The sequence below is a fragment of the Neophocaena asiaeorientalis genome, unplaced genomic scaffold (genome assembly GCF_003031525.2).
Source record: "Neophocaena asiaeorientalis asiaeorientalis breed wild unplaced genomic scaffold, Neophocaena_asiaeorientalis_V1.1 scaffold184, whole genome shotgun sequence".
Taxonomy (NCBI): Eukaryota; Metazoa; Chordata; class Mammalia; order Artiodactyla; family Phocoenidae; genus Neophocaena; species Neophocaena asiaeorientalis.
Window position 1 is genome coordinate 5854459 of NW_020185325.1, and position 18988 is coordinate 5873446.

The 18988-nt window shown below is 37.4% G+C and overlaps 1 protein-coding gene across 11 annotated transcripts in view; it reads right to left on the reverse strand.

The window, feature by feature from the left end:
- The window catches only part of MEF2C (myocyte enhancer factor 2C), a 170290-nt gene that overhangs the window by 8466 nt on the left and 142836 nt on the right, over positions 1-18988 (reverse strand). For all 11 annotated transcript variants that reach the window (XM_024734346.1, XM_024734348.1, XM_024734345.1 and 8 more), the window contains 3 exons: positions 5250-5422; positions 2707-2836; positions 1969-2104 (listed from right to left, as the gene is read on the reverse strand). In XM_024734346.1, coding sequence (XP_024590114.1) covers positions 1969-2104; positions 2707-2836; positions 5250-5422 — 439 coding nt within the window. The remainder of the gene's footprint in view (positions 1-1968; positions 2105-2706; positions 2837-5249; positions 5423-18988) is intronic.

Sequence of the window (18988 nt, forward strand, 5' to 3'; positions counted from 1 at the left end):
GAGGGAGGGAGGGAGGGAGGGAGGGAGGAAGGAAGGAAGGAGGGAAAGAAGGCAGGCAGGCAGGCAGGCTAAAATTAGAAGGCCTGGAAGGGGTATCTATTTGAGGGATAAGGGAAGTGATTAAGTGCAATAAAAACACATAACTCAGAGTCAACTCATGCACCATGAGAATTGGTGTTGAAAGAAACTGGAATTAAACAAAATGCTTCATCCTTGGCTGTTGTAATTCAGTTCCTCTCTAGTCCAGGGCTGTCACTTCTTTCTCATTTACTGAAGCCTCTATTAAAGGCAGCAGAGAATTTTGTTCTTCCCATGTAATAGAAGAGAATTTAAAAATTGTAGTGTAGTTAAAATACGTAAATACATGCGTTTTCTATGTAAAAATGCAAATTATTGGGTGTTACTGAAAAGAAAGCCATAGTCGGAGAAAATAATATGGCTTTTGACATTAATAATTTCTAGGGAAAGTCAGTACTATAATGGATGAATTTTGTGAAAAATGAGAAGTAAACAGCTACCTTTATTTTTGACAAGAGGCACGAACAGTGGATTCACTGCCGAACCACAGAAGTACAATGCCACGTGTATGTATTTTAAGATTGCCTGGTTGATACGATGTAGTTAGTGATAACTGCCTGAAAAAGTTATTGCCATAAATGTCTATTTGGATAGTTAACATTTCTGGTTAAATTTAAATGTTATTCTAAATAGAGACATTCTGTTGCTGTTCAACATATAACATATCTTCAAAGTTAATCTTTCAAGAAAGCAGAGCAACAGTGTCAAGTGAATTTCTTTTATTTTTTTACATGAGAGGTTAGAGTTTCAACAATAGTGATTAGTGAGTAAAATGCATATAAGCAAATAGTAAATGGGTGAAGACTCCACAACCAGAGCAGTAATCTATGTGAAATCAATTCCACGTGAAAGCTAGTGGGGCTGGAGCGGAGTAAGAGAGAAGTTGTGATAGTAATCAGTGATTTTTATTCTAATCAGAGTTTTATTCTCATTATCTCCTTAGAATATGAACATAGAATTAGCTAACGATTTTAACCAACATCTCAGCAGAAAAGTAAAAGTGGGGTAGGCATACCCCACTTTTCTAAAATATAAGTATAAAAATATAAAAATGGTTTGTCTTTAATATTTTATATCCTCCTAGTAATTTCTTTTGAAGATTAATTGAAGTTTTGGAGTTATTAAACTGAAAGTCATGTCTTTGGTTCATGTTTTAAACTTAAAAATGGTTTTACAAGTAGTATTATTTGTGAATTCTGGGCCTTTTAAGATTTGAACTTTCCTATTGATAAATGACAGGAGTTATTTCTATAATAAAGACATATCTCAAAAGTACCACAAGGGGGCAGAAATAGACATCTTCTGACTTCAGAAAACAACAAAAATTATTTTTATACCCAAATTTAGATAATTAGTGTATGTATGCACATATACATACATTTAAATTCATACATCTATGAATATCCAACTATATTATGAGCACATTATAAATATATGAAGTTTGTATATCAGTGGAATAGCTGACCCTCTGAGTATTAGGCTAACTATGTTCATTACATTAGGCATGAACTATGTGGTTTATGCTAAGTGAAAAGGATTCTCAAATATCTCAAAAATTTAAAAAACTAATAACTATAAATGTTTTCTTATGTCCCACATGAACTATGTGAAAACTTAACTGAAGAAAAACTTATCATTGACAGAAGTAGAAACAAATATAGCCTAAAACAACTGGGAAATAACATACCCTATCATCACAGAGCTCTCCCTCCTCATAAAGAAGAAGGAAAGTAATATTTAAGCTACCTGAAAGGTATTAAACTTCCAGATTTTGATAAAGTAGAATTTTACATCCTCTAGAGGAACATTAGAGCACACAGTTAGAGACTGCCATTTGTCATTTAACAATGCATTCTAAAAGTGTATTATGAAAGAAGTAATATTGCTTACCCCAGTTGACTGAGGGCGGATGGCGGCATATTATGGAGGTGTTGTTGTTGCCAGCCAGTTACTGAGCCAAGATGAAGAGCGCTGGCGGTGTTAAACCCAGACAGAGACGACAGGTCTGCGCTACTCAGAGAGTACTCTAGAGAAGAGAATAAGAGAGTCAGGGAACATATTCAATTTGGAAATTATCAAGTGGTGAATAATCATTTTCAATTTTTAAAATATTCTATTAGTATTATTTAATGATTGTTATACTTTTTTTTATTTGCAGAAGGGAGGGAGATAAAACATTAGGGACAATTTTAATTTAAAAGAGATATACTATATACCAAAAATTAAGTATTCTGTGAAAACTTCAATGTAATACCGCCTGCAATTCTAGTTTATTAGAACTACAATCTGGTATCACAAGTAGGTACATAGTATTTGATGACCTAGAAATGTTTTTTAAACAACCTTGAGAAAGTGAGCTTTCTATTACATCAAAAAAACAATAGCTCATTTTCTTGAAATTGTTCTTATATATTGAATTCACGTTGGGTTAATAAAACTTTTGCTCACTAAGAAAGAAACGTGTGGATATTCACTTTGTCTTAGTAATGAATAGGTAATGGTATAGTGCTCTGGACTCCACAGGTATTAAATAAAGCTTCCTAGCAGACTAAAGAGTAATATCTTTTTCATCTTGCTTTTTTAATAAAAAGTATTTAATGTACTATTTGAACATGGCAAACTACTCACCGTTACCATATGTTGTTGAAATGGCTGATGGATATCCTCCCATCCCTTGTCCTGGTAAAGTAGGAGTTGCTACGGAAACCACTGGGGTAGCCAACGACTGAGCGGACTGGGAGTTATTTATCCTTTGATTCTTTTAAAGTAAATAAAAAGATATTACTCATAGAATTTTTTAAGAGTTAAAAATACTAGATTTCAGTATTAGTGTTGCACATAAAGAGAACTTGGTACAAATCTCATGAAATTAATCATTTAACATGTGTCTCTATGAACTCTGCCAACCCTATCATTTACAATCCTTCAAGAGACCAGTTGTTGCCATAGTAACCCATTACATCAGTATCTCCTAGGCAACTGAACTAGTAACAAGTACCATAGCTTTATTATGGGTAAAAACAGACTATGTTGAAAACTGATGAAATATGTATACTGTACTTCTATTGTTTCAGTTTTTATTCAAATGCAAATTAAAAAAAAATTAAAATCAACCATGGTGGTTTTTATGCTCAGTTCTATACACACCAGAGCAGATGGGTAGCGGGTTCATGCTATATTTTGACCAGCAGGTGGTGCTCTGACCACTTTTTTTCAGATTCGTCTAACCTTCCCTCAAACTAGATGGCAAAGCAGCTAACATATATTTAATTCCTTAGAGCAAGGAGATTAAAAATTCATATAAATTTAAATATCTTGAGAATTTAATTCTTAGAAAAATAAGCATATTCATGGTTTTAAATAACTAAGGATATTTTTGTTTGTTACAATTTTACTATAAATTAAATCCTAAAATAAATTGAAAACATGGCCTTTACTTACAGAGGTTGACACAGAAAAATAGATAACCTGATATCTCACCTATGAGTGATACTTGAAATGAATGGCATTTAAATATAATCAATATTGACACACACTAACTCCTGAAATCTTTCCATTTTACTACTGCTTCCTCTCCACCTAACAGTCACTTTGGATTTCTCCTTGCACGTGCCATTGAAGAGAAGCACCCTCACCACTTACCAAAAGCAGGTCGACATCCTCAGACTGAGAGCATGTGGAAGGAGTTTTATTAATTAGTGTCTGTAAATATTTATAATTGGGCAAAATCTTTTCAACAAAAGGAGAAGCATCTTCTGATAGAGACAACAGTTTAAACAGTTTTAAAACTCAGACTCTAAAGATAACTCCTTACAAAGACATTCTTTGTTTTCTTTAATGAGCTGTTTGTCTCAAACATGAAGACAATCTATCCAGTTTTCAGCACAGGTCAGTGTCTCAACGTTCATTATTTCACCACCACATTTTGAGGGAAAAAAAAAAGATTGTACTTTGAAACCCCACTTGCTGGAGGAGGGGGGAAACCGCACCTGGCTGCCAGTGAGAGACCTGACGGATGGTTCACAAGAAACCCTGGGAAAGCCTCAGTTTTAAGGGACTGGGAATAAATCTGCTGATAGAGACAGCCTGCCATGCATGGCCCACACTGCTTGGCTGTGGCCCTGTGGGAGGTTTTATTTATCCAGCCTTTTCCGAAGGGAATGTTGCACATTATGTGAATTTTTGGGGGCTGATATTCAAAATTAATCTGCACTGTGCCATAATAAACTAATCAGCTTGCAGGACTGTTTTACCCTGAAGCTTGCCACAGAGCAGAGAAAGAAAAAAAAATGTGTTTGCAGAATGATCTAAATCTGTCTACTGAATCTTGGTTTTAAATGTTCTCGCTCTTAAGCAAAGCTAATTTGGAGAACGCGGATGTAAGTCTCTTTGTTGCTGAATGTGGTCCCACAATATTATCTTCACCTTCGTCCTGCAGACCCAGGAGAAAGAAAAATGATAGCTTCCAGGGATACTATTTATATTTCATATTTATTTATTCTTATAAGTGCCACAACTGTTTTTTGATGTAAAATAAAAATATAACCTTTGTTCTCAAAATGCCTAGAATTTTAAGACAATTTGTTTTTGAGAGGTAACTACTGTCATAAAATGCATATTTGGAAAGATGAATTGAGGCAGTGCATAGGCATGTGCTACATTAAACATTATCATTGCAATACACCTAAGAAAAGAATTGCTAACGAACGGGAGAAAGTTCATTTAGGAATTTTGAGAAAGATTTTTCATTGTCAGTACCTTAAGGACATACTTATTTAGTTCAATACTGTAAAAATCTGTTATGAAATACCTCATTCTGTGAGTGTGTTTCTACCATTGGTCAAATCAAATCATATGTGTCATAAGCAGAGTACTAGGTAATGATTTTTTTCTAATTATAAATTGGAGGCCTTAAAAGGAAATGTTTTCTTTGCCCCAGAACACCAGCCCTATAGTGGAGTTTTTTTGGATGTTGGTTCTTTTTTTTCCACGGAAAAGGGAAAATGCACACTAGTTACCAGAAATAATAGCTAAATCCAACAGGGCCCCAGCAATAGCACTGACGCGTTAATTTTCTGGGAGCATGTGAGTAATTCATAAAGTCAGACAAATATACAAATAGCAAAACATACAAAACAGCAACATTTATTTAAAATGTAATTTCACATTACCACTGATGGCATCGTATTCTTGCTGCCTGGTGGAATAAGAACTCGGAGATCTGGTTTACGGTTATTCATCCCTAAATTCATGGGGGGAGGAGATTTTGCTTGCATATTCTTGTTCAAGTTACCAGGTGAGACCAGCAGACCTGGTGAGTTTCGGGGATTGCCATACCCGTTCCCTGTTAACACAAAACAATGAGAGCACTGAGGAAAAGAAAAAAATCTAGACTCAAAAATGTTTCTAGAGAATACACTACATGAGATTAAGAATAAAGGATTAACATGGTGAGACAATAACATACACTGAAAGTTCACAGGATGACTGACAGCCTCCACATCAGGAACCCAATCAGTTATTTAACATTCCTCTGAAGGAAGATTAAAAACTCTTAATGAGAAGAGACCTAATAGATAGCAACTTGCCCAGACACCAGCATATACTTTTATGCTATTAAAAAAATTTTGGGGGCTCCCCTGGTGGTGCAGTGGTTGAGAATCTGCCTGCCAATGCAGGAGACACGGGTTCGAGCCCTGGTCTGGGAAGATCCCACATGCCGCGGAGCAACTAGAGCCTGTGCGCCACAACTACTGAGCCTGCGTGTCTGTGCTCCGCGACAAGAGAGGTCGCGATAGTGAGAGGCCCGCGCACCGCGATGAAGAGTGGTCCCCGCTTGCCGCAACTAGAGAAAGCCCTCACACAGAAACGAAGACCCAACACAGCCAAAAATAAATAAATTCATTAATTAAAAAAAAAAATTTGGGAAGAAAGTCAGACAGTCAGTCGTTCACGGTCTAAGAAAAGCACTGAATTGGGCCTGCACTTTAATTGACTAGCTCGGTGGAGGCCTGGCCGGCATGACTCACTCTTTTGGTTCAGCGATTTGGGTTTTATTTTGTGTATCTGTGTGTCCTTAAGTGAAGAAAGGGCATACCAGCAAGACTATAATTTCTAGAACACGCAGGAGGTGTAGCAGCCTCTCACACGCTTTGCTATTCAGTTCCCCTTGTCTTTGAGCGATTCCTCCCTATGGCTTTCTTCCATCTGGTTTGCTCTCCTCACGAAGCTCAGTGTACAAACCTGAAGCCCTGCTTTCTTGCTCACACAGAACTTCAAAAAGCGGGACTCCTTCTCAGGAGCCGAAATGAGGGGATGATGCCTCCACTAAAGTGCTGATGCACAGGGCACAGGAGTAGCCACCGAGTGGCAACCGTCCTGAAAGGGTTTTCTTTGGTCTCTGATACTTAGCCCTCCACTAACAGACAAATGGCTATCTGAAGGTGTCCATTTGTCATAATTCAAAATATACTGTCCCGTGACAGGCAGAGCTGTGGAGGGCGTCGATGCAACCTGAGCTGAACCGGAAAGTCCCCTGCTGGCTTCCTCTACCATCTCTGATTGGAGAATAAGAGAAACCACCTAGGTGATTCAACAACCCGTGCTGGAAACCTACCTAGACAGTTGTTTTCTAAAGCTCTCTGAAGGAGACAGTCAAACCTCGTTGTTACTGTCATCATTATCATTATCGTAAAACACAAGTATCTATTACCCCAGGACGAATGGTACTGTGTGCTACCCAGTGGGGATGCAGAGACAAGCCCCCGGTCCTCAAAGGCCCTGCAGTCCCTTTGTGGCAATCCAATACAGGCACGCGTGAAACATACGCACTAAGACAAGGCAGCCTGGGGTGATGTGCCACAGAGCAGTACAGATTAAGTGCTATTGGGTTCCCAGGAGGGAAGAGATTATCCAAACAAGATTCACAGAAGAGGCAAGAACTGATGTGAGTCTTGAGAAAAGAGAGGAGGTAGTAAGATCTCTGGGCTTGTGACCAGGCACTGGGAAAGGTGCAAGGTGGCATGTGAGCATCCTGGTGAGAAGGCAACCCATGGAAAGAGGGGAGTGTCAGAGACCCTGAAGGAATATGGAGGGTTGGGCTGTGGAACCCACAGAAGTTTAGCCTGTGAATTCCAGGCTAACATGTCTTGGGTTTAAACGGTGGAAATGCAGACCCCTGAAGGTTGCAGAGCAGAGGTAACACAGGCCTTTAAGTGGACAGAGAGACCTACTGGTATTGGGATATTCTGTCATTAGGAAGGCCTGATAGTGTGATCCAGTCTGGAAACTTCTATGATGACCTGAGCTATGATGAGGAATTGGGAAGGCAAAGCCCAGGTATATTTCAGGAGAGATTTATGGGTACATCTTTTGAATTAGAATCTATTTGAGGCACACTGTGGAGAGCACACTGGTTCTTCATACCCCATTCATTTACTTGTCTCATTTTATGCATGAATAAACGGGCTGAATATATAACAAATAACTACAAGATTAAATCTGTCAATTGGATTATGCATAAAATTCTCCCCTTTACTGGAAGAAAACCCCCACAAAATAAAACAAACAACTCCTCCCCCAAAGCGTGTCAAGTATAAAGTAGTTGCTTAAGAAGTGTTGGTTGAATTTGTATGTAAATTACTCTTCTATAATAAAACTTCAAGAAAATTAGCTAAATTCTCTAAAGCCAGCTAAATATGTCAAAAGCCCAAAACATTTTTTTACAGTTAATTTGGATTGTTTTCTGTGGCAAAAGTTATTTTATGAAACAAATGCAATTTACCTTTTTCCACTAGGAGAAACACAAAGGATATGTTCACTTAGAAAAACGCTCGATCAAATGGAATGCTCACAGGAGTCTTATATTTAAGGTGTCTTACTGAATCATTATCGTGACTATGCTAGGGCTTTCGTTTTAATTAATAGATTCCACTGGATAAAAAGGGAGCGAGAAAACCAAGACAAAGTTTGCTCTCTACTTTCCTGTCAGCTGAAGCTCAGACTGACAGACACACTGAAAGCCTATGTCACTTATCTATTAAGCCTGCGTGAGATCTGGTTTAAATAAACAATCAAATGGAAAATTAGCTGGGTAATTTCAAAAGAAAGGGGGAAAAAAAAGTCAGTTAAGCAGTGCAATGAAGCTTGAACAGATCTGAAGAAACTAAAACCCCGGCGTCGTAGATGCCGATACTGGTTTGCATGGAGGAGTTATTTTGCTAAAAGGAAGTAAAACCACTTTATGAAATGTGTTGTCCTGTGATATGACGAGCACTGGGCCAGTGTGTGAAAATGGAAATGCTGCACGAAGGCTCTGAGAAAAGCTCTTTTTTTTTTAAATTAAAAAAAACAAACATCTTCTACAGTAAACTGAGAAATTCCAAGAATGCCTACCCCTTTTTGCCCACATTTTAAACAATGATTTGGGGCAGCAGTCGGGGGGGAAAAAAAGCAAACATATATTATAGTTTTTCACCCAATAAATGCCTCAAAACTTAAAAAATTGATTGGAAAAGCATTCTATTTTTCCCCTTGGAATATTTCCTGTTGTTTGGAAATTATGCCATTCTCGAAGATTAGTCACATATTTTAAGGTGTTTACATATGGAAGGTAAAATATTTTGAACCACGATGACACTTCTTAGATTCCTATTTTTAGAGCATAAAGTTATTTTTGAGAACAAATACATTCTACCTTTTACCGGTGGGTTTCTGCTGTTTTTAGCGTATTGTGCCAGCTAGCATTTTGGAGCCGTATAATAACCATTTCTGTTTCCAGCCACCAAGTTGTTATTCTTTTGGCATAATATAGATTCAGGAATGTGAGGCTGTGGATCCTAAACCAGTGCTAGAGAAACCTATCATTTGAAAATCAGTGATGAATACATTCGTGTGGTTTACTGCTAAGAAGAGCCTGCATTTAAACTGGCTCGGAAGCCGCAGCCGCCTCCCCACTCAGGACGCTTTGGCCTTGGTTGAGGCTGCTGTCCTACCTTAAGATAAATCCTCCCAAAAGAACAGTCTCTTTCAAAGTCAGGGGTCGGGAGGGGGGAACCGCCACCCTTCAATAACCTTCTGAGATACAGATTCCACCTTCCTTCATGTTTTAAAATTACCCTCCGCCTGGGACCATTATCAATTTGGATGTGACTGCATGCAGATGTCACATTCCCCTGACCACTTAAAAGCCCCCAAATTATAAAGCATGAGTGAATGGATTTCCTGATTATAGATTATAAGAAAACGAAGAACAGACCAACTTTAGAGTTCGTTTGTTTTATCGTTTCGTTTGATTAAAAATATTGTTTCACAGAAAACAATTTAAGCGTTCACGATATAATTTGCATAAAGGATAATAGCATCTACGTCTCTTGGTTACAAGTTTCTAAACACTCATACTAAAACTACTGTAAATACACAAAACTTCAAATGTGGTGTTAGGAGAAAAAAATTTTTTTCTTTCCAGTTAACTTGAAAACACTTGCTGCTTTTTCTTTTCTTTTTTTTTTTTAAATTGACTCCTATTTTAAGAAGTTGTAAATTCAAAGAACATATTCCTGGCTTAAGATGTTGTGCGGAGGACATTTTGCCTTGTCTCACAGAGCTCAATTGAGTATGTAGCTCTCTTTGAGCCCGAAGTTCTGAAACTTTCTCTTATTGGGATGTTTAGACGTTATGAGTCTTTTCACGTCACTTTTTTTTTTTCTCTCCTGGACTTTCAATTATAAATACAAGAATATAAATCTAATAAGCACAAAACAGAAACTAGTCCTCATGGAGCAAATTTTTTCGTTGGCACGATCTGTTTTTAGAGTCTCTCAAGTCGCCATCTTTGACTATTCATTCGTTCCCGCTTCCTCTTCCAACTCCATATCCAATTAGTTTCCAAACCTTGCTAACTTTTCTTCAAAAATGTCTCCCTCCATTTCCATTGCCACCATCCTAATTTAGGCTTTTGCTGCCATTTGACTAGGTCTTTCCATAACCCCCCGTTTGGGTTCCTGGTCTCTAGTTGAAGGGTTCTTCACCAGGCCTTAAGATGGGCTGCGGGAAGATTGTGAGCTCCTTGAAGCTGTATGCAAATTTTTGTGCATATGTGTTATAATAAACCTAATGTACACTCCCAAGGTTTTCTTTAAAAATCTTTCTCAAGTGTTGCTTCTCTCATGTTCCTTTTTCAGATCATACTTAACACTAGTGGGTCAGTGCCCTGGCTTGGCTCTCCAAACTGTGCATAGTTTGACCCACTCTGTCTATCTAACCTAATTTCCAGTGGCCACAGCCAAGCTCACCATCCTCTGAATAAGCCTGAGTCTTTGCTCTAGCAGTTCAATAACTGGCAGTGTTTGATTTCCTGTTTAATTCAAATTCATTTTTAAGGATCGGCAAAGGCCCAGTGCTTTCATGATACCTTTCAGTCAACCTCAGCCCACCTTGAACTCACTCTCCTCCAAAATCCTGCATAATTAGAGGCTAATACTACACAGAGCACTAGTCCGTTAAGCGTTTCAAATGCTCACAAAACACATATGCAGATTATGCTGGAAAAATCAGAATTATTCAGGAATGGGACTAAAAGTCAAGTTACGGAGGGAATGTGGGATGAGAACTGAAAACATAATGTGTAACTTGCTAATTTCAAACATCAAGGGTCTCTCCTCTTTATGCTACTTGAGAACATTTTCTATTTTAGATAATGATTACACACTGATGACCAAGTACACCACTGAGACAAACTGTTTATCAACCATATAATATAAAAGTCAGAAAATCATGCAAGTGCCCACCTACTAAATTTGTTAATAGAGAGTTAATTAAAGCTTCGTTTTCACCTATTGCACCTGTTAATCATTTCAAAGCACATTACCTTAGCTAACTGCAAGCAGTAGACTCAAAGTAGAAATTTTCCCTAATGAAAAAAAACTCTGAGATGCTGGATCTTTTCTTCTACACTGTCAAGTGTTTACTGCCATAGGTTGTCTCTATATCAAGATGAATTTCAATGATAATTTACTCATACAGACCTTTCTACCAAAAGACGGGCAGCATGATATCCTAGGAAAAAGAATGGTAGAAGGGTGGCAATTAAGAGTGCACAGGATTTTATTAGGTGGTTCAGAGAGAGACTTCCTGGAGAGAGGGAATTCATGACAGATCTCAGAGTCACGACTGCGTTCGAGAAGGATAAGTATTCCTATGAAGGTGAAATATAGATCATTTCAGAGGATGCAGTTTTCAGAAGCTGAAAAAGTAGGCTAGGCTAACACAAGCCTGTCGGATCATGTTAACTTTCTACTGTAGACTTTATAATAAACTTTTACTAAACTTTATACCATAGAAAATGAACAGCCAAAGTCGTTTGTGAGTAGGAAGGGGCGTTGTTAGCTGTGTATTGGGAAAACAGCAATAGTGGCAGTAGAAAGGATACATTACAGAGTTAGACGGTTATAAGGAAGCTAGTTAGGACACATCTGCCAGGGAACACATGAGGAATGAGGTATGAATGAGGCAGCAGAGTCAGGAACATTTACAAGGCAGATGGGCCTCGAGGACAAAGGAGGATTAAGTAGATAAATCCAGTTCCTAGTCATGAGGTCTCCATTAGAGTTCCTTCAACTATACTGAGCCTTGGTTTTCACACGCTAAGTAATGATTTCATCAGTGTGAGAGAAGCATAAAAGTCATCTGAATCAGAGACTCCCACCTACTCTCCCAAGGCAGCTGACCAACACGACCATGCAATATTAGCAACAGCAAGCATTTTATATAGTACTAATTACCAATAGTATCAACAACAGCAAGCATGCATCTTAAGTACCCAGAACAGTACAGGCACCTATGCAATGTGTTTTGTTATTATACCTGGATATAAAACACCTTTAATCCTCAAAACAACCCTGTGAGGTGCTAAGAGCATCCCTGTGTTACACAAAGAGAAAACTGAAGAACAGAGAGGTCCAGTAACTTGCCCAGCGTCAAACAGCTATCAGCTGGCTGAGCCATGGTTTGAATCCAGCAGTGTGTCCAGAGTCCATGCTCTGAAGCACAACACGGCCCTGCTCCTGGGAATTGGTCATACTCTGAGATTTTGAAAACCCTTCTCTGTCAAACGTCATCCTAAAATTACAGGAACACCAAGGAAGAGAGGAAACAAAGGGTGAGACCAGGGACATGAGACTCAAAGGGCCTCCTAAGTCAGCAGTGATGTGGAACATGGTCAACCTGGGCATCAAAAATAGCAATTCTGGTTCAAAAGACACTGGACTTACATAAGGGGCACAGAATGGTAATGTTCCAAACCATATTTCTAGTCTCCTTCTGGATAAATAAATATTTACAAATAGGAAATATTGGGTTTAGCTACAGTAAATGCCAGAGCAGCTGTTTAACTTTCAGCGTGTTATTTTGAGTGGATGATTAAGTATGCTTTTAAAGGTAGATTTTGTAATACTTTAGTCAATAATCTTCTCCTCTGTAATAGAGGGTGAAGATGTTTACCCACCTACTGTCTATTTAAGAGACCAGCTTCATCAGAACCACTCAACGTGATAGGGAAGCGCCCAGTATTTTATAGTATCCACTATTAGATATCTGGAAAATAATTTCTCATACACAGGTTATAAAAATTACTTTGTTTATTAGTTTGTTAATGGTATCTTATTTTTGGGAATTTGGAGCAAACTGCCACAGGAAAACATTAAAGTGAACATACAGCTGAACCTCTGATGTATTGATTTTCGGGGTTTACTTCAGCAAAATTCTTTGCCCACTTAAGGTTTTTTTTTTCTTTCAACAGAACAATTTTGAAAATATTTACAGCATACAATCTTGTTAAACTAGAGATGTTACATATATGATAACGTTCACTATTATCAATTAATTTTACATTTGACTCTTTAAAAGTTTTAAGGTAAGTTAGTTTCCAATATCAGGACATTGTTTTGTGTCTCAAATAAACCTACAGCTTTTCACGTAATTTTATTTGGACATAGTAAAACTGTTCATACAACCCACTGCTCTACCAGAAGCAACGCACCTAAAGTAGTTTTTAGTGGGGAAAAAATTATGACCTTCTAGACTTCAGTCTTATATTCACTTTGCCCTGAATGCCTGAAACGCTATTGAAAGCACTACCAACTATAAGTTATTCAGCTGTTGTAAATCACAATCAGTTTTTTGTTTTTCTGTTTTTTTTTTTTCTGAGGGGAAAGGAGATCTTTTTCATGGGATGGCTCTAAGGGAAAAGGCAACCACAAAACATTTGGAGGTCAGAAATCTGGGAATGATGAAAATTTCAATATGCCTACTGCAGAATGGGGGCAAATCAGATTTCTGATTCTTATCCAGCTAAAGACTCCTGATTACAGATTCTTAAAAGTAAAATCAAGTCTCCAATCTATCGGGGGGTTTCTCAGGGAAATAATATAATAACGTATAATGTTAGACTAAGAAGAAACTCCTGTGAAACCTCAGTGCCTTTTGTGGTGTATTCTTAGAAAATACCCCAAGAATACACCCGAGCCAAGACTATTCTTGGCTATACCAGTTAGAGGGCAGCAGACGTTCTAAAAAGAGACGTGTCTTTTCTGCTTGACCATGTCACCCTGATGCTGAACCATGCCTTCACGGATTTCCTACTTACCCCACTTGTCCTTGATGTTTCTTAGATGTGTTTTGTTTAGTATCTTTTGTGAAATTAAGTCTATCTGCCAACAAGAACTTTAAACATTCAGCACATACAATGGGCTTTGGATTGTGAGGCAGACGTAAAGAATTTTTACTTATTACTGAGTTGTTTTCCTAAAGATTGGAGTCTGTGTTATAAAGCAGGTTTGTGTTGGCAGACCACTTTCATTTTTCCTGAAAGTCATGTGGGTCAGGCGTTATCATCCCAATTTTTGACAGATGAGGAAACTGAGGTTCCGGGAGTTTCTGAGACTTGTCAGTAAGTGGGAGAGCTCTGATCTGAATCCAGAGCACAAACTGCTTCCACTACATTATTACAAAAGCCAGATGTTTCAGATTTAGAATGCATCCTTGAATTGTTCCTTCTCTTGGAATAAAGGCTCCACTTGCAAATAAGAAAGAAATCGACAATTTGACGTTTCCCATGCACAAAGGCACTCTATCGGTCTGTTCTTAGTACGGACTTACTGAAGGGATAGTTTTTCATCGTACCACAAAAATGATATGGAACCTTGCTATCTTAAAAAAAGTTCCACTTAACAATGAATGATAGATTTATGACTCACTTAATTGTTCACTTCTTGCGATTTGGGGGCTGTCTCTTTACTAAAAAATGAGGGGGTGTCTTCATTATTGACACAATTGTTCATTCTTTCAGTCATTTTTATAAACAAAAATATTGAGACAGTTCAAATTAGAGAGAACATGACAGAAGAGAAAGAATAATTACTTGTGGTTTTAACATTTACACAACTGCTGCAAACACATCAGAAGATGATAATGTTCAAATGAAATGTGTTGCACTGCATCGCACTGCGCTCCCTTTCTGCCTCAGATTTATTAATATCTCCTCTCTACTCCCACCCTTGAGGGTAGGGGCCGCGGCAGGCATCTCTGTGAGGCCTACTAGTGCACTACTCACACCCTGCACATTTAATAAATATTACTGGGACTAGATTAAACTAAGCTTTATTTTCTGCTTAGGAAGTCAAGAATATAGATAATTATAATACTAACAAGAGCCAACATTTATTAGTCTAGGGCAGAAACTGTGCTAGGTGCTGCCTTGTATTGATGATCTCATTTAATTTTCACCAACAATCCTGCAAAATGGGAATTCACAGACTTTCCAAGGGTGATGTCATCTCTAAAGTAACTGGTATATCATGTATTTTTCTTGGTGATTTTATTATTCTGAACATCTGCCTCCAGAATATTTTCCCAAATTACTGCTTGAGCAAAAATTTTGCTCCATGATTTCATAGTTTTCTCTGAGTTGCTTAATACTAAAGGTTTCTTTTCCATGATTGTTATGTAAATTAATGTTATCATGTTTGAATATGTAAATTAACCACAGCTTTAGATTTGCTATTATTACTATATTACAATAACCTAATTTGGCAGGGATTTTTTTCCCCCTGCTCACACTACAAACACGACAAATCCGTTCTTTGCCATAACTAGAGGTTGTAAGTGGAGTCTAAGGTCAAAAAATCGTGAAAGGAGGGAACAGTGTTTAGTAAGACAGTTACTAAGTAGATATTAAGTTCAGTTAAAATAACTGAAATGGAGCAATAATAAATAAACCTAGTGAATACTTAGCACCCTATGGACACATCTATAGATGATAAATTGAAACTGTTTAGCCAGGGTTTTGGTACAATATAGTTTCCTTTAGTAGAAAGTTAACTAAAGGAATATATCTGATTTGATCTTTCAAATATGAGACTGTTTCATGACTATACACTCTTAGAATTGAAATTCAAGCAAAAGATTCTATGTAAGTCTAACTAAAATTTAAGACTGGCAAAGGTTTGTCTAAAAACAGCAAATTATACTCTTGGCTGACAGCCTTGAAGCCCCGAAAAGTCCCTGGTAGGTAAAACATTGATTTCCAAGAGGGGTTTTTTTAACCACATCCCTCCGTCAGGATCTACTGTCTATTGATGTACAGTTTCATATCACTAATGATTTTGAAAAGAGCTTTTCCTTCTGTATTATCTCCAAATAAAATCTTATGGCGATGTCAAAAACAGGAAAGAGAGAAACCAACACTGTGCGAGGACAAAGAAAAATGCTAAGAGAAAAAAGACAAACGTTGAGTAAAACTAATATTTTAGGAGGAAATGTTAACTTCTTTAATTAATATTAAAAAGACCAAAGTTTTATTATCAATCACACTCTTAGGTTAAATCAATGGGATATGAGTGAAGAGACCAATTTTCACATTGCTTTGCTGAATATAATAGAAAGACAGGTGATAAAAAGGAATACAACTTGTGAGGTCAGACATCATGGATATGCAAAAGCTCTAAAATCTGCTGAAACCCTCTCTAGGGAAGTTATAATTTGAAATTTTGTTTTTCCCTCTGGAAATCAAACTCCTTAAGAATTAAGCCAAACCAAAAGGGTTGAAAGCAGATGGTGCCCTGACTTAGCCTGTAACATTCACCTGTCTCCTCTTTGACCTGCCTCTCCCACTTCAATGTTGACCCCTAGAGAATGGTGTCAAGATACTGCTTTACCTATCCTCTTCCAGGTCTTGTACACGGGAAGTTGACACTGATTTTCTTGGCAGTGGCTGATTATCATGTGCTGTAGATTCTCCAACTAGAGGACAGTATTTTTTTTTCCTTTTAATAAATCTAGATAACCTTGGTTTGGGTTAAAAATATCATTGTTACTTAATTGCATAGATAATAATAAAGCAATGCTGTTGGATCTTTATTTATGTTTTGGGTGAACTCCCAAGGTAAAACTGCAAATGAGTTCAGAATTTTTATTCAGGACAATTTAAACTAACATAATACTTTAAAAGAATCCAACTATTAATTCAGATTTTTTTCATTGGCTGCTTAACAATTTTTTTAAAAGTAATATAAAATTATATTTTGAGACTAACAAAAAAGTTTTCTTATTTGAGAGTAACTAAATGGTATCAATCTCCTTTTCTTGAATATTGCATTCTGAATTTGTGTTTTGTTAGACAACAAAAATATAAACTTGTTAAAGCCAATACTTTTTTTTTTTTTTTTTTTTTTTTGCGGTAGGCGGGCCTGTCACTGTTGTGGCCTCTCCCGTTGCGGAGCACAGGCTCCGGACGCACAGGCTCAGCTGTCATGGCTCACGGGCCCAGCCGCTCCGCAGCATGTGGGATCTTCCCGGACCAGGGCACGAACCCGTGCCCCCTGCATCGGCAGGTGGACTCTCAACCACTGCGCCACCAGGGAAGCCCAAAGCCAATACTTTTAAACCGAATTTTTAACCACTTCACTGATATTTTAAATTATTGAGCAAGAATTGCAGAAGTCTGTTTGGTTGATAAGAAAGTCAGCCAAGAAATTTTTGATAAGTATTCTCAAAAACAAATACTTGCAAAGCAATAGTACTAGTATAGAATAATTAAACATTGTATGACCTTTTCCTCTTCTCATTTAGTTCTATTTTATAATATGCTAAATTTTTCTTTTCCAATGCTAAATGAATTACAAAAAACTCATGTTAGGAAAGTTTTGTGATTATATGATCATAAAACACTGCATGTAAATGGACTTTAAAGACTTTTGTGTCTTATCCTTAATGTGAGTACTAAGTTCAGAGGCTCAAAGTTATGACCCAAAGTCTTAACTGGATGGAGTGTTTTTGGAGTCTGGAAGCCAGGTCTCCTTACTCAGCCACCGCTCAGTGGTTTATCCACAGCAGTACACTGCCACCACCAAGTCTCCATGTATTTAGCTGATATAAATTAAGCATTCTAGAAGTGACAGCGCTTGACAACCAAATGCATAAAATAGTAAACAATAAACATCAAAATAAGGAAACAGCTGTTAGTTTCTTTTTATATAAAATTATATCTAATTTACAATAAATGCCACTTAAAATTATTAATCAATATACATAAATATCCTTCGCCTTATTGCCAAATAGCTACGTAGACTGTAGAATTCTCCTAAATGTTCAAAGAGGTTCCTAACGGGTTTTTTTCTGCTCCCCTACCTCCCTTTTTTGGTCTCAACCAGGAAACAGTATATCCTTGAGCATACTGGTACTTTTGACTCAATAAAAAAGCAACTATGTTATCCAAGTGAAAACAAAGGGTACCAAGAGGGAAGTGAATAATCCAACACAAGGCATGGCTGTGCTAATGATTATTTCTATTAAATCTAACAAAAATTCAGTTGAACCTGATCCTAAAATCATCTGTAACCACTAAGATTAGCATGTTAAAAGCTTTAATGTACGGAGATATGACAAAATGTAATTTTAAAAGCAGTGACTTTTCATTTTGTCTCTTGAAAGGAAAGGATTAAATAGTGGATGAATAACTGTCAACTGAAACCTACAAGTGTCACTATTACTAATGTATTATAATGACTTGCTGTATGTTTCCCTTACATCAAGAGCACAACCCCATCCTGTTTCTTCTTTATCGCCACTTGCCTTCATCTCTGAAATGACTTCAACTTAAGCAATAAGAGGGTCACTATTTTAAGAGGGAATTTGTGACGGTCTGAGGTACCAACCTCCATTTCATTTACTGCTGTATATCAGCTCTTCAGGTTTTCCATTAAGTAAGTTAAAGTTAGTAAAACTTCATTGGTCAATAGTGCTCAGCCATTTAATTAAATAATGAATGCACTATTCGTTATACACAGTATCAGAAGAATATATTATTTTTGTGAATTACAGATCAAGGGTGTATCTTTTTGTATTTAAAATTACATTATTTCTTTGAAGTGTTCTTTCTTTTTTTTCACATAAACAGTATTACAAATTTATGTCTAGAAGATCAACTTTTCCTTTATTCAGCTAACAAAAATTTACTGAATATCTGCCATGTCCTCTCACTTATTTCTTGAGCTGGGAATACAAACTGAATAGGACACAGTTTGCCCCTAGAGGGATGAATGTCCAGGAGAGAGATGTGTGCCTAGATATTGCAATTACAATGCAAGGAAATAAATAACGTAGGCACAGGCTGCCAAGAGAGAATCAAGGAGAGGTGCATAATTCCTTTTGGAAGAGTGAGGAAAGGATTTCCTGAATGGTTGAAGTGAATTCTGAGGGATGACAAACAGTGCTCAGCAGCATGAAGCAGGAGAGTTCTAGGAATGCATACACAAAGGCAAGAAGCCTTGACACTGTTTGGAAAGTGGCAGCACAATGCAGTTAAGAGCATGGACTCTGGAGACAGACTGCCTGGGTTCCACCTTGGGCCATTGCT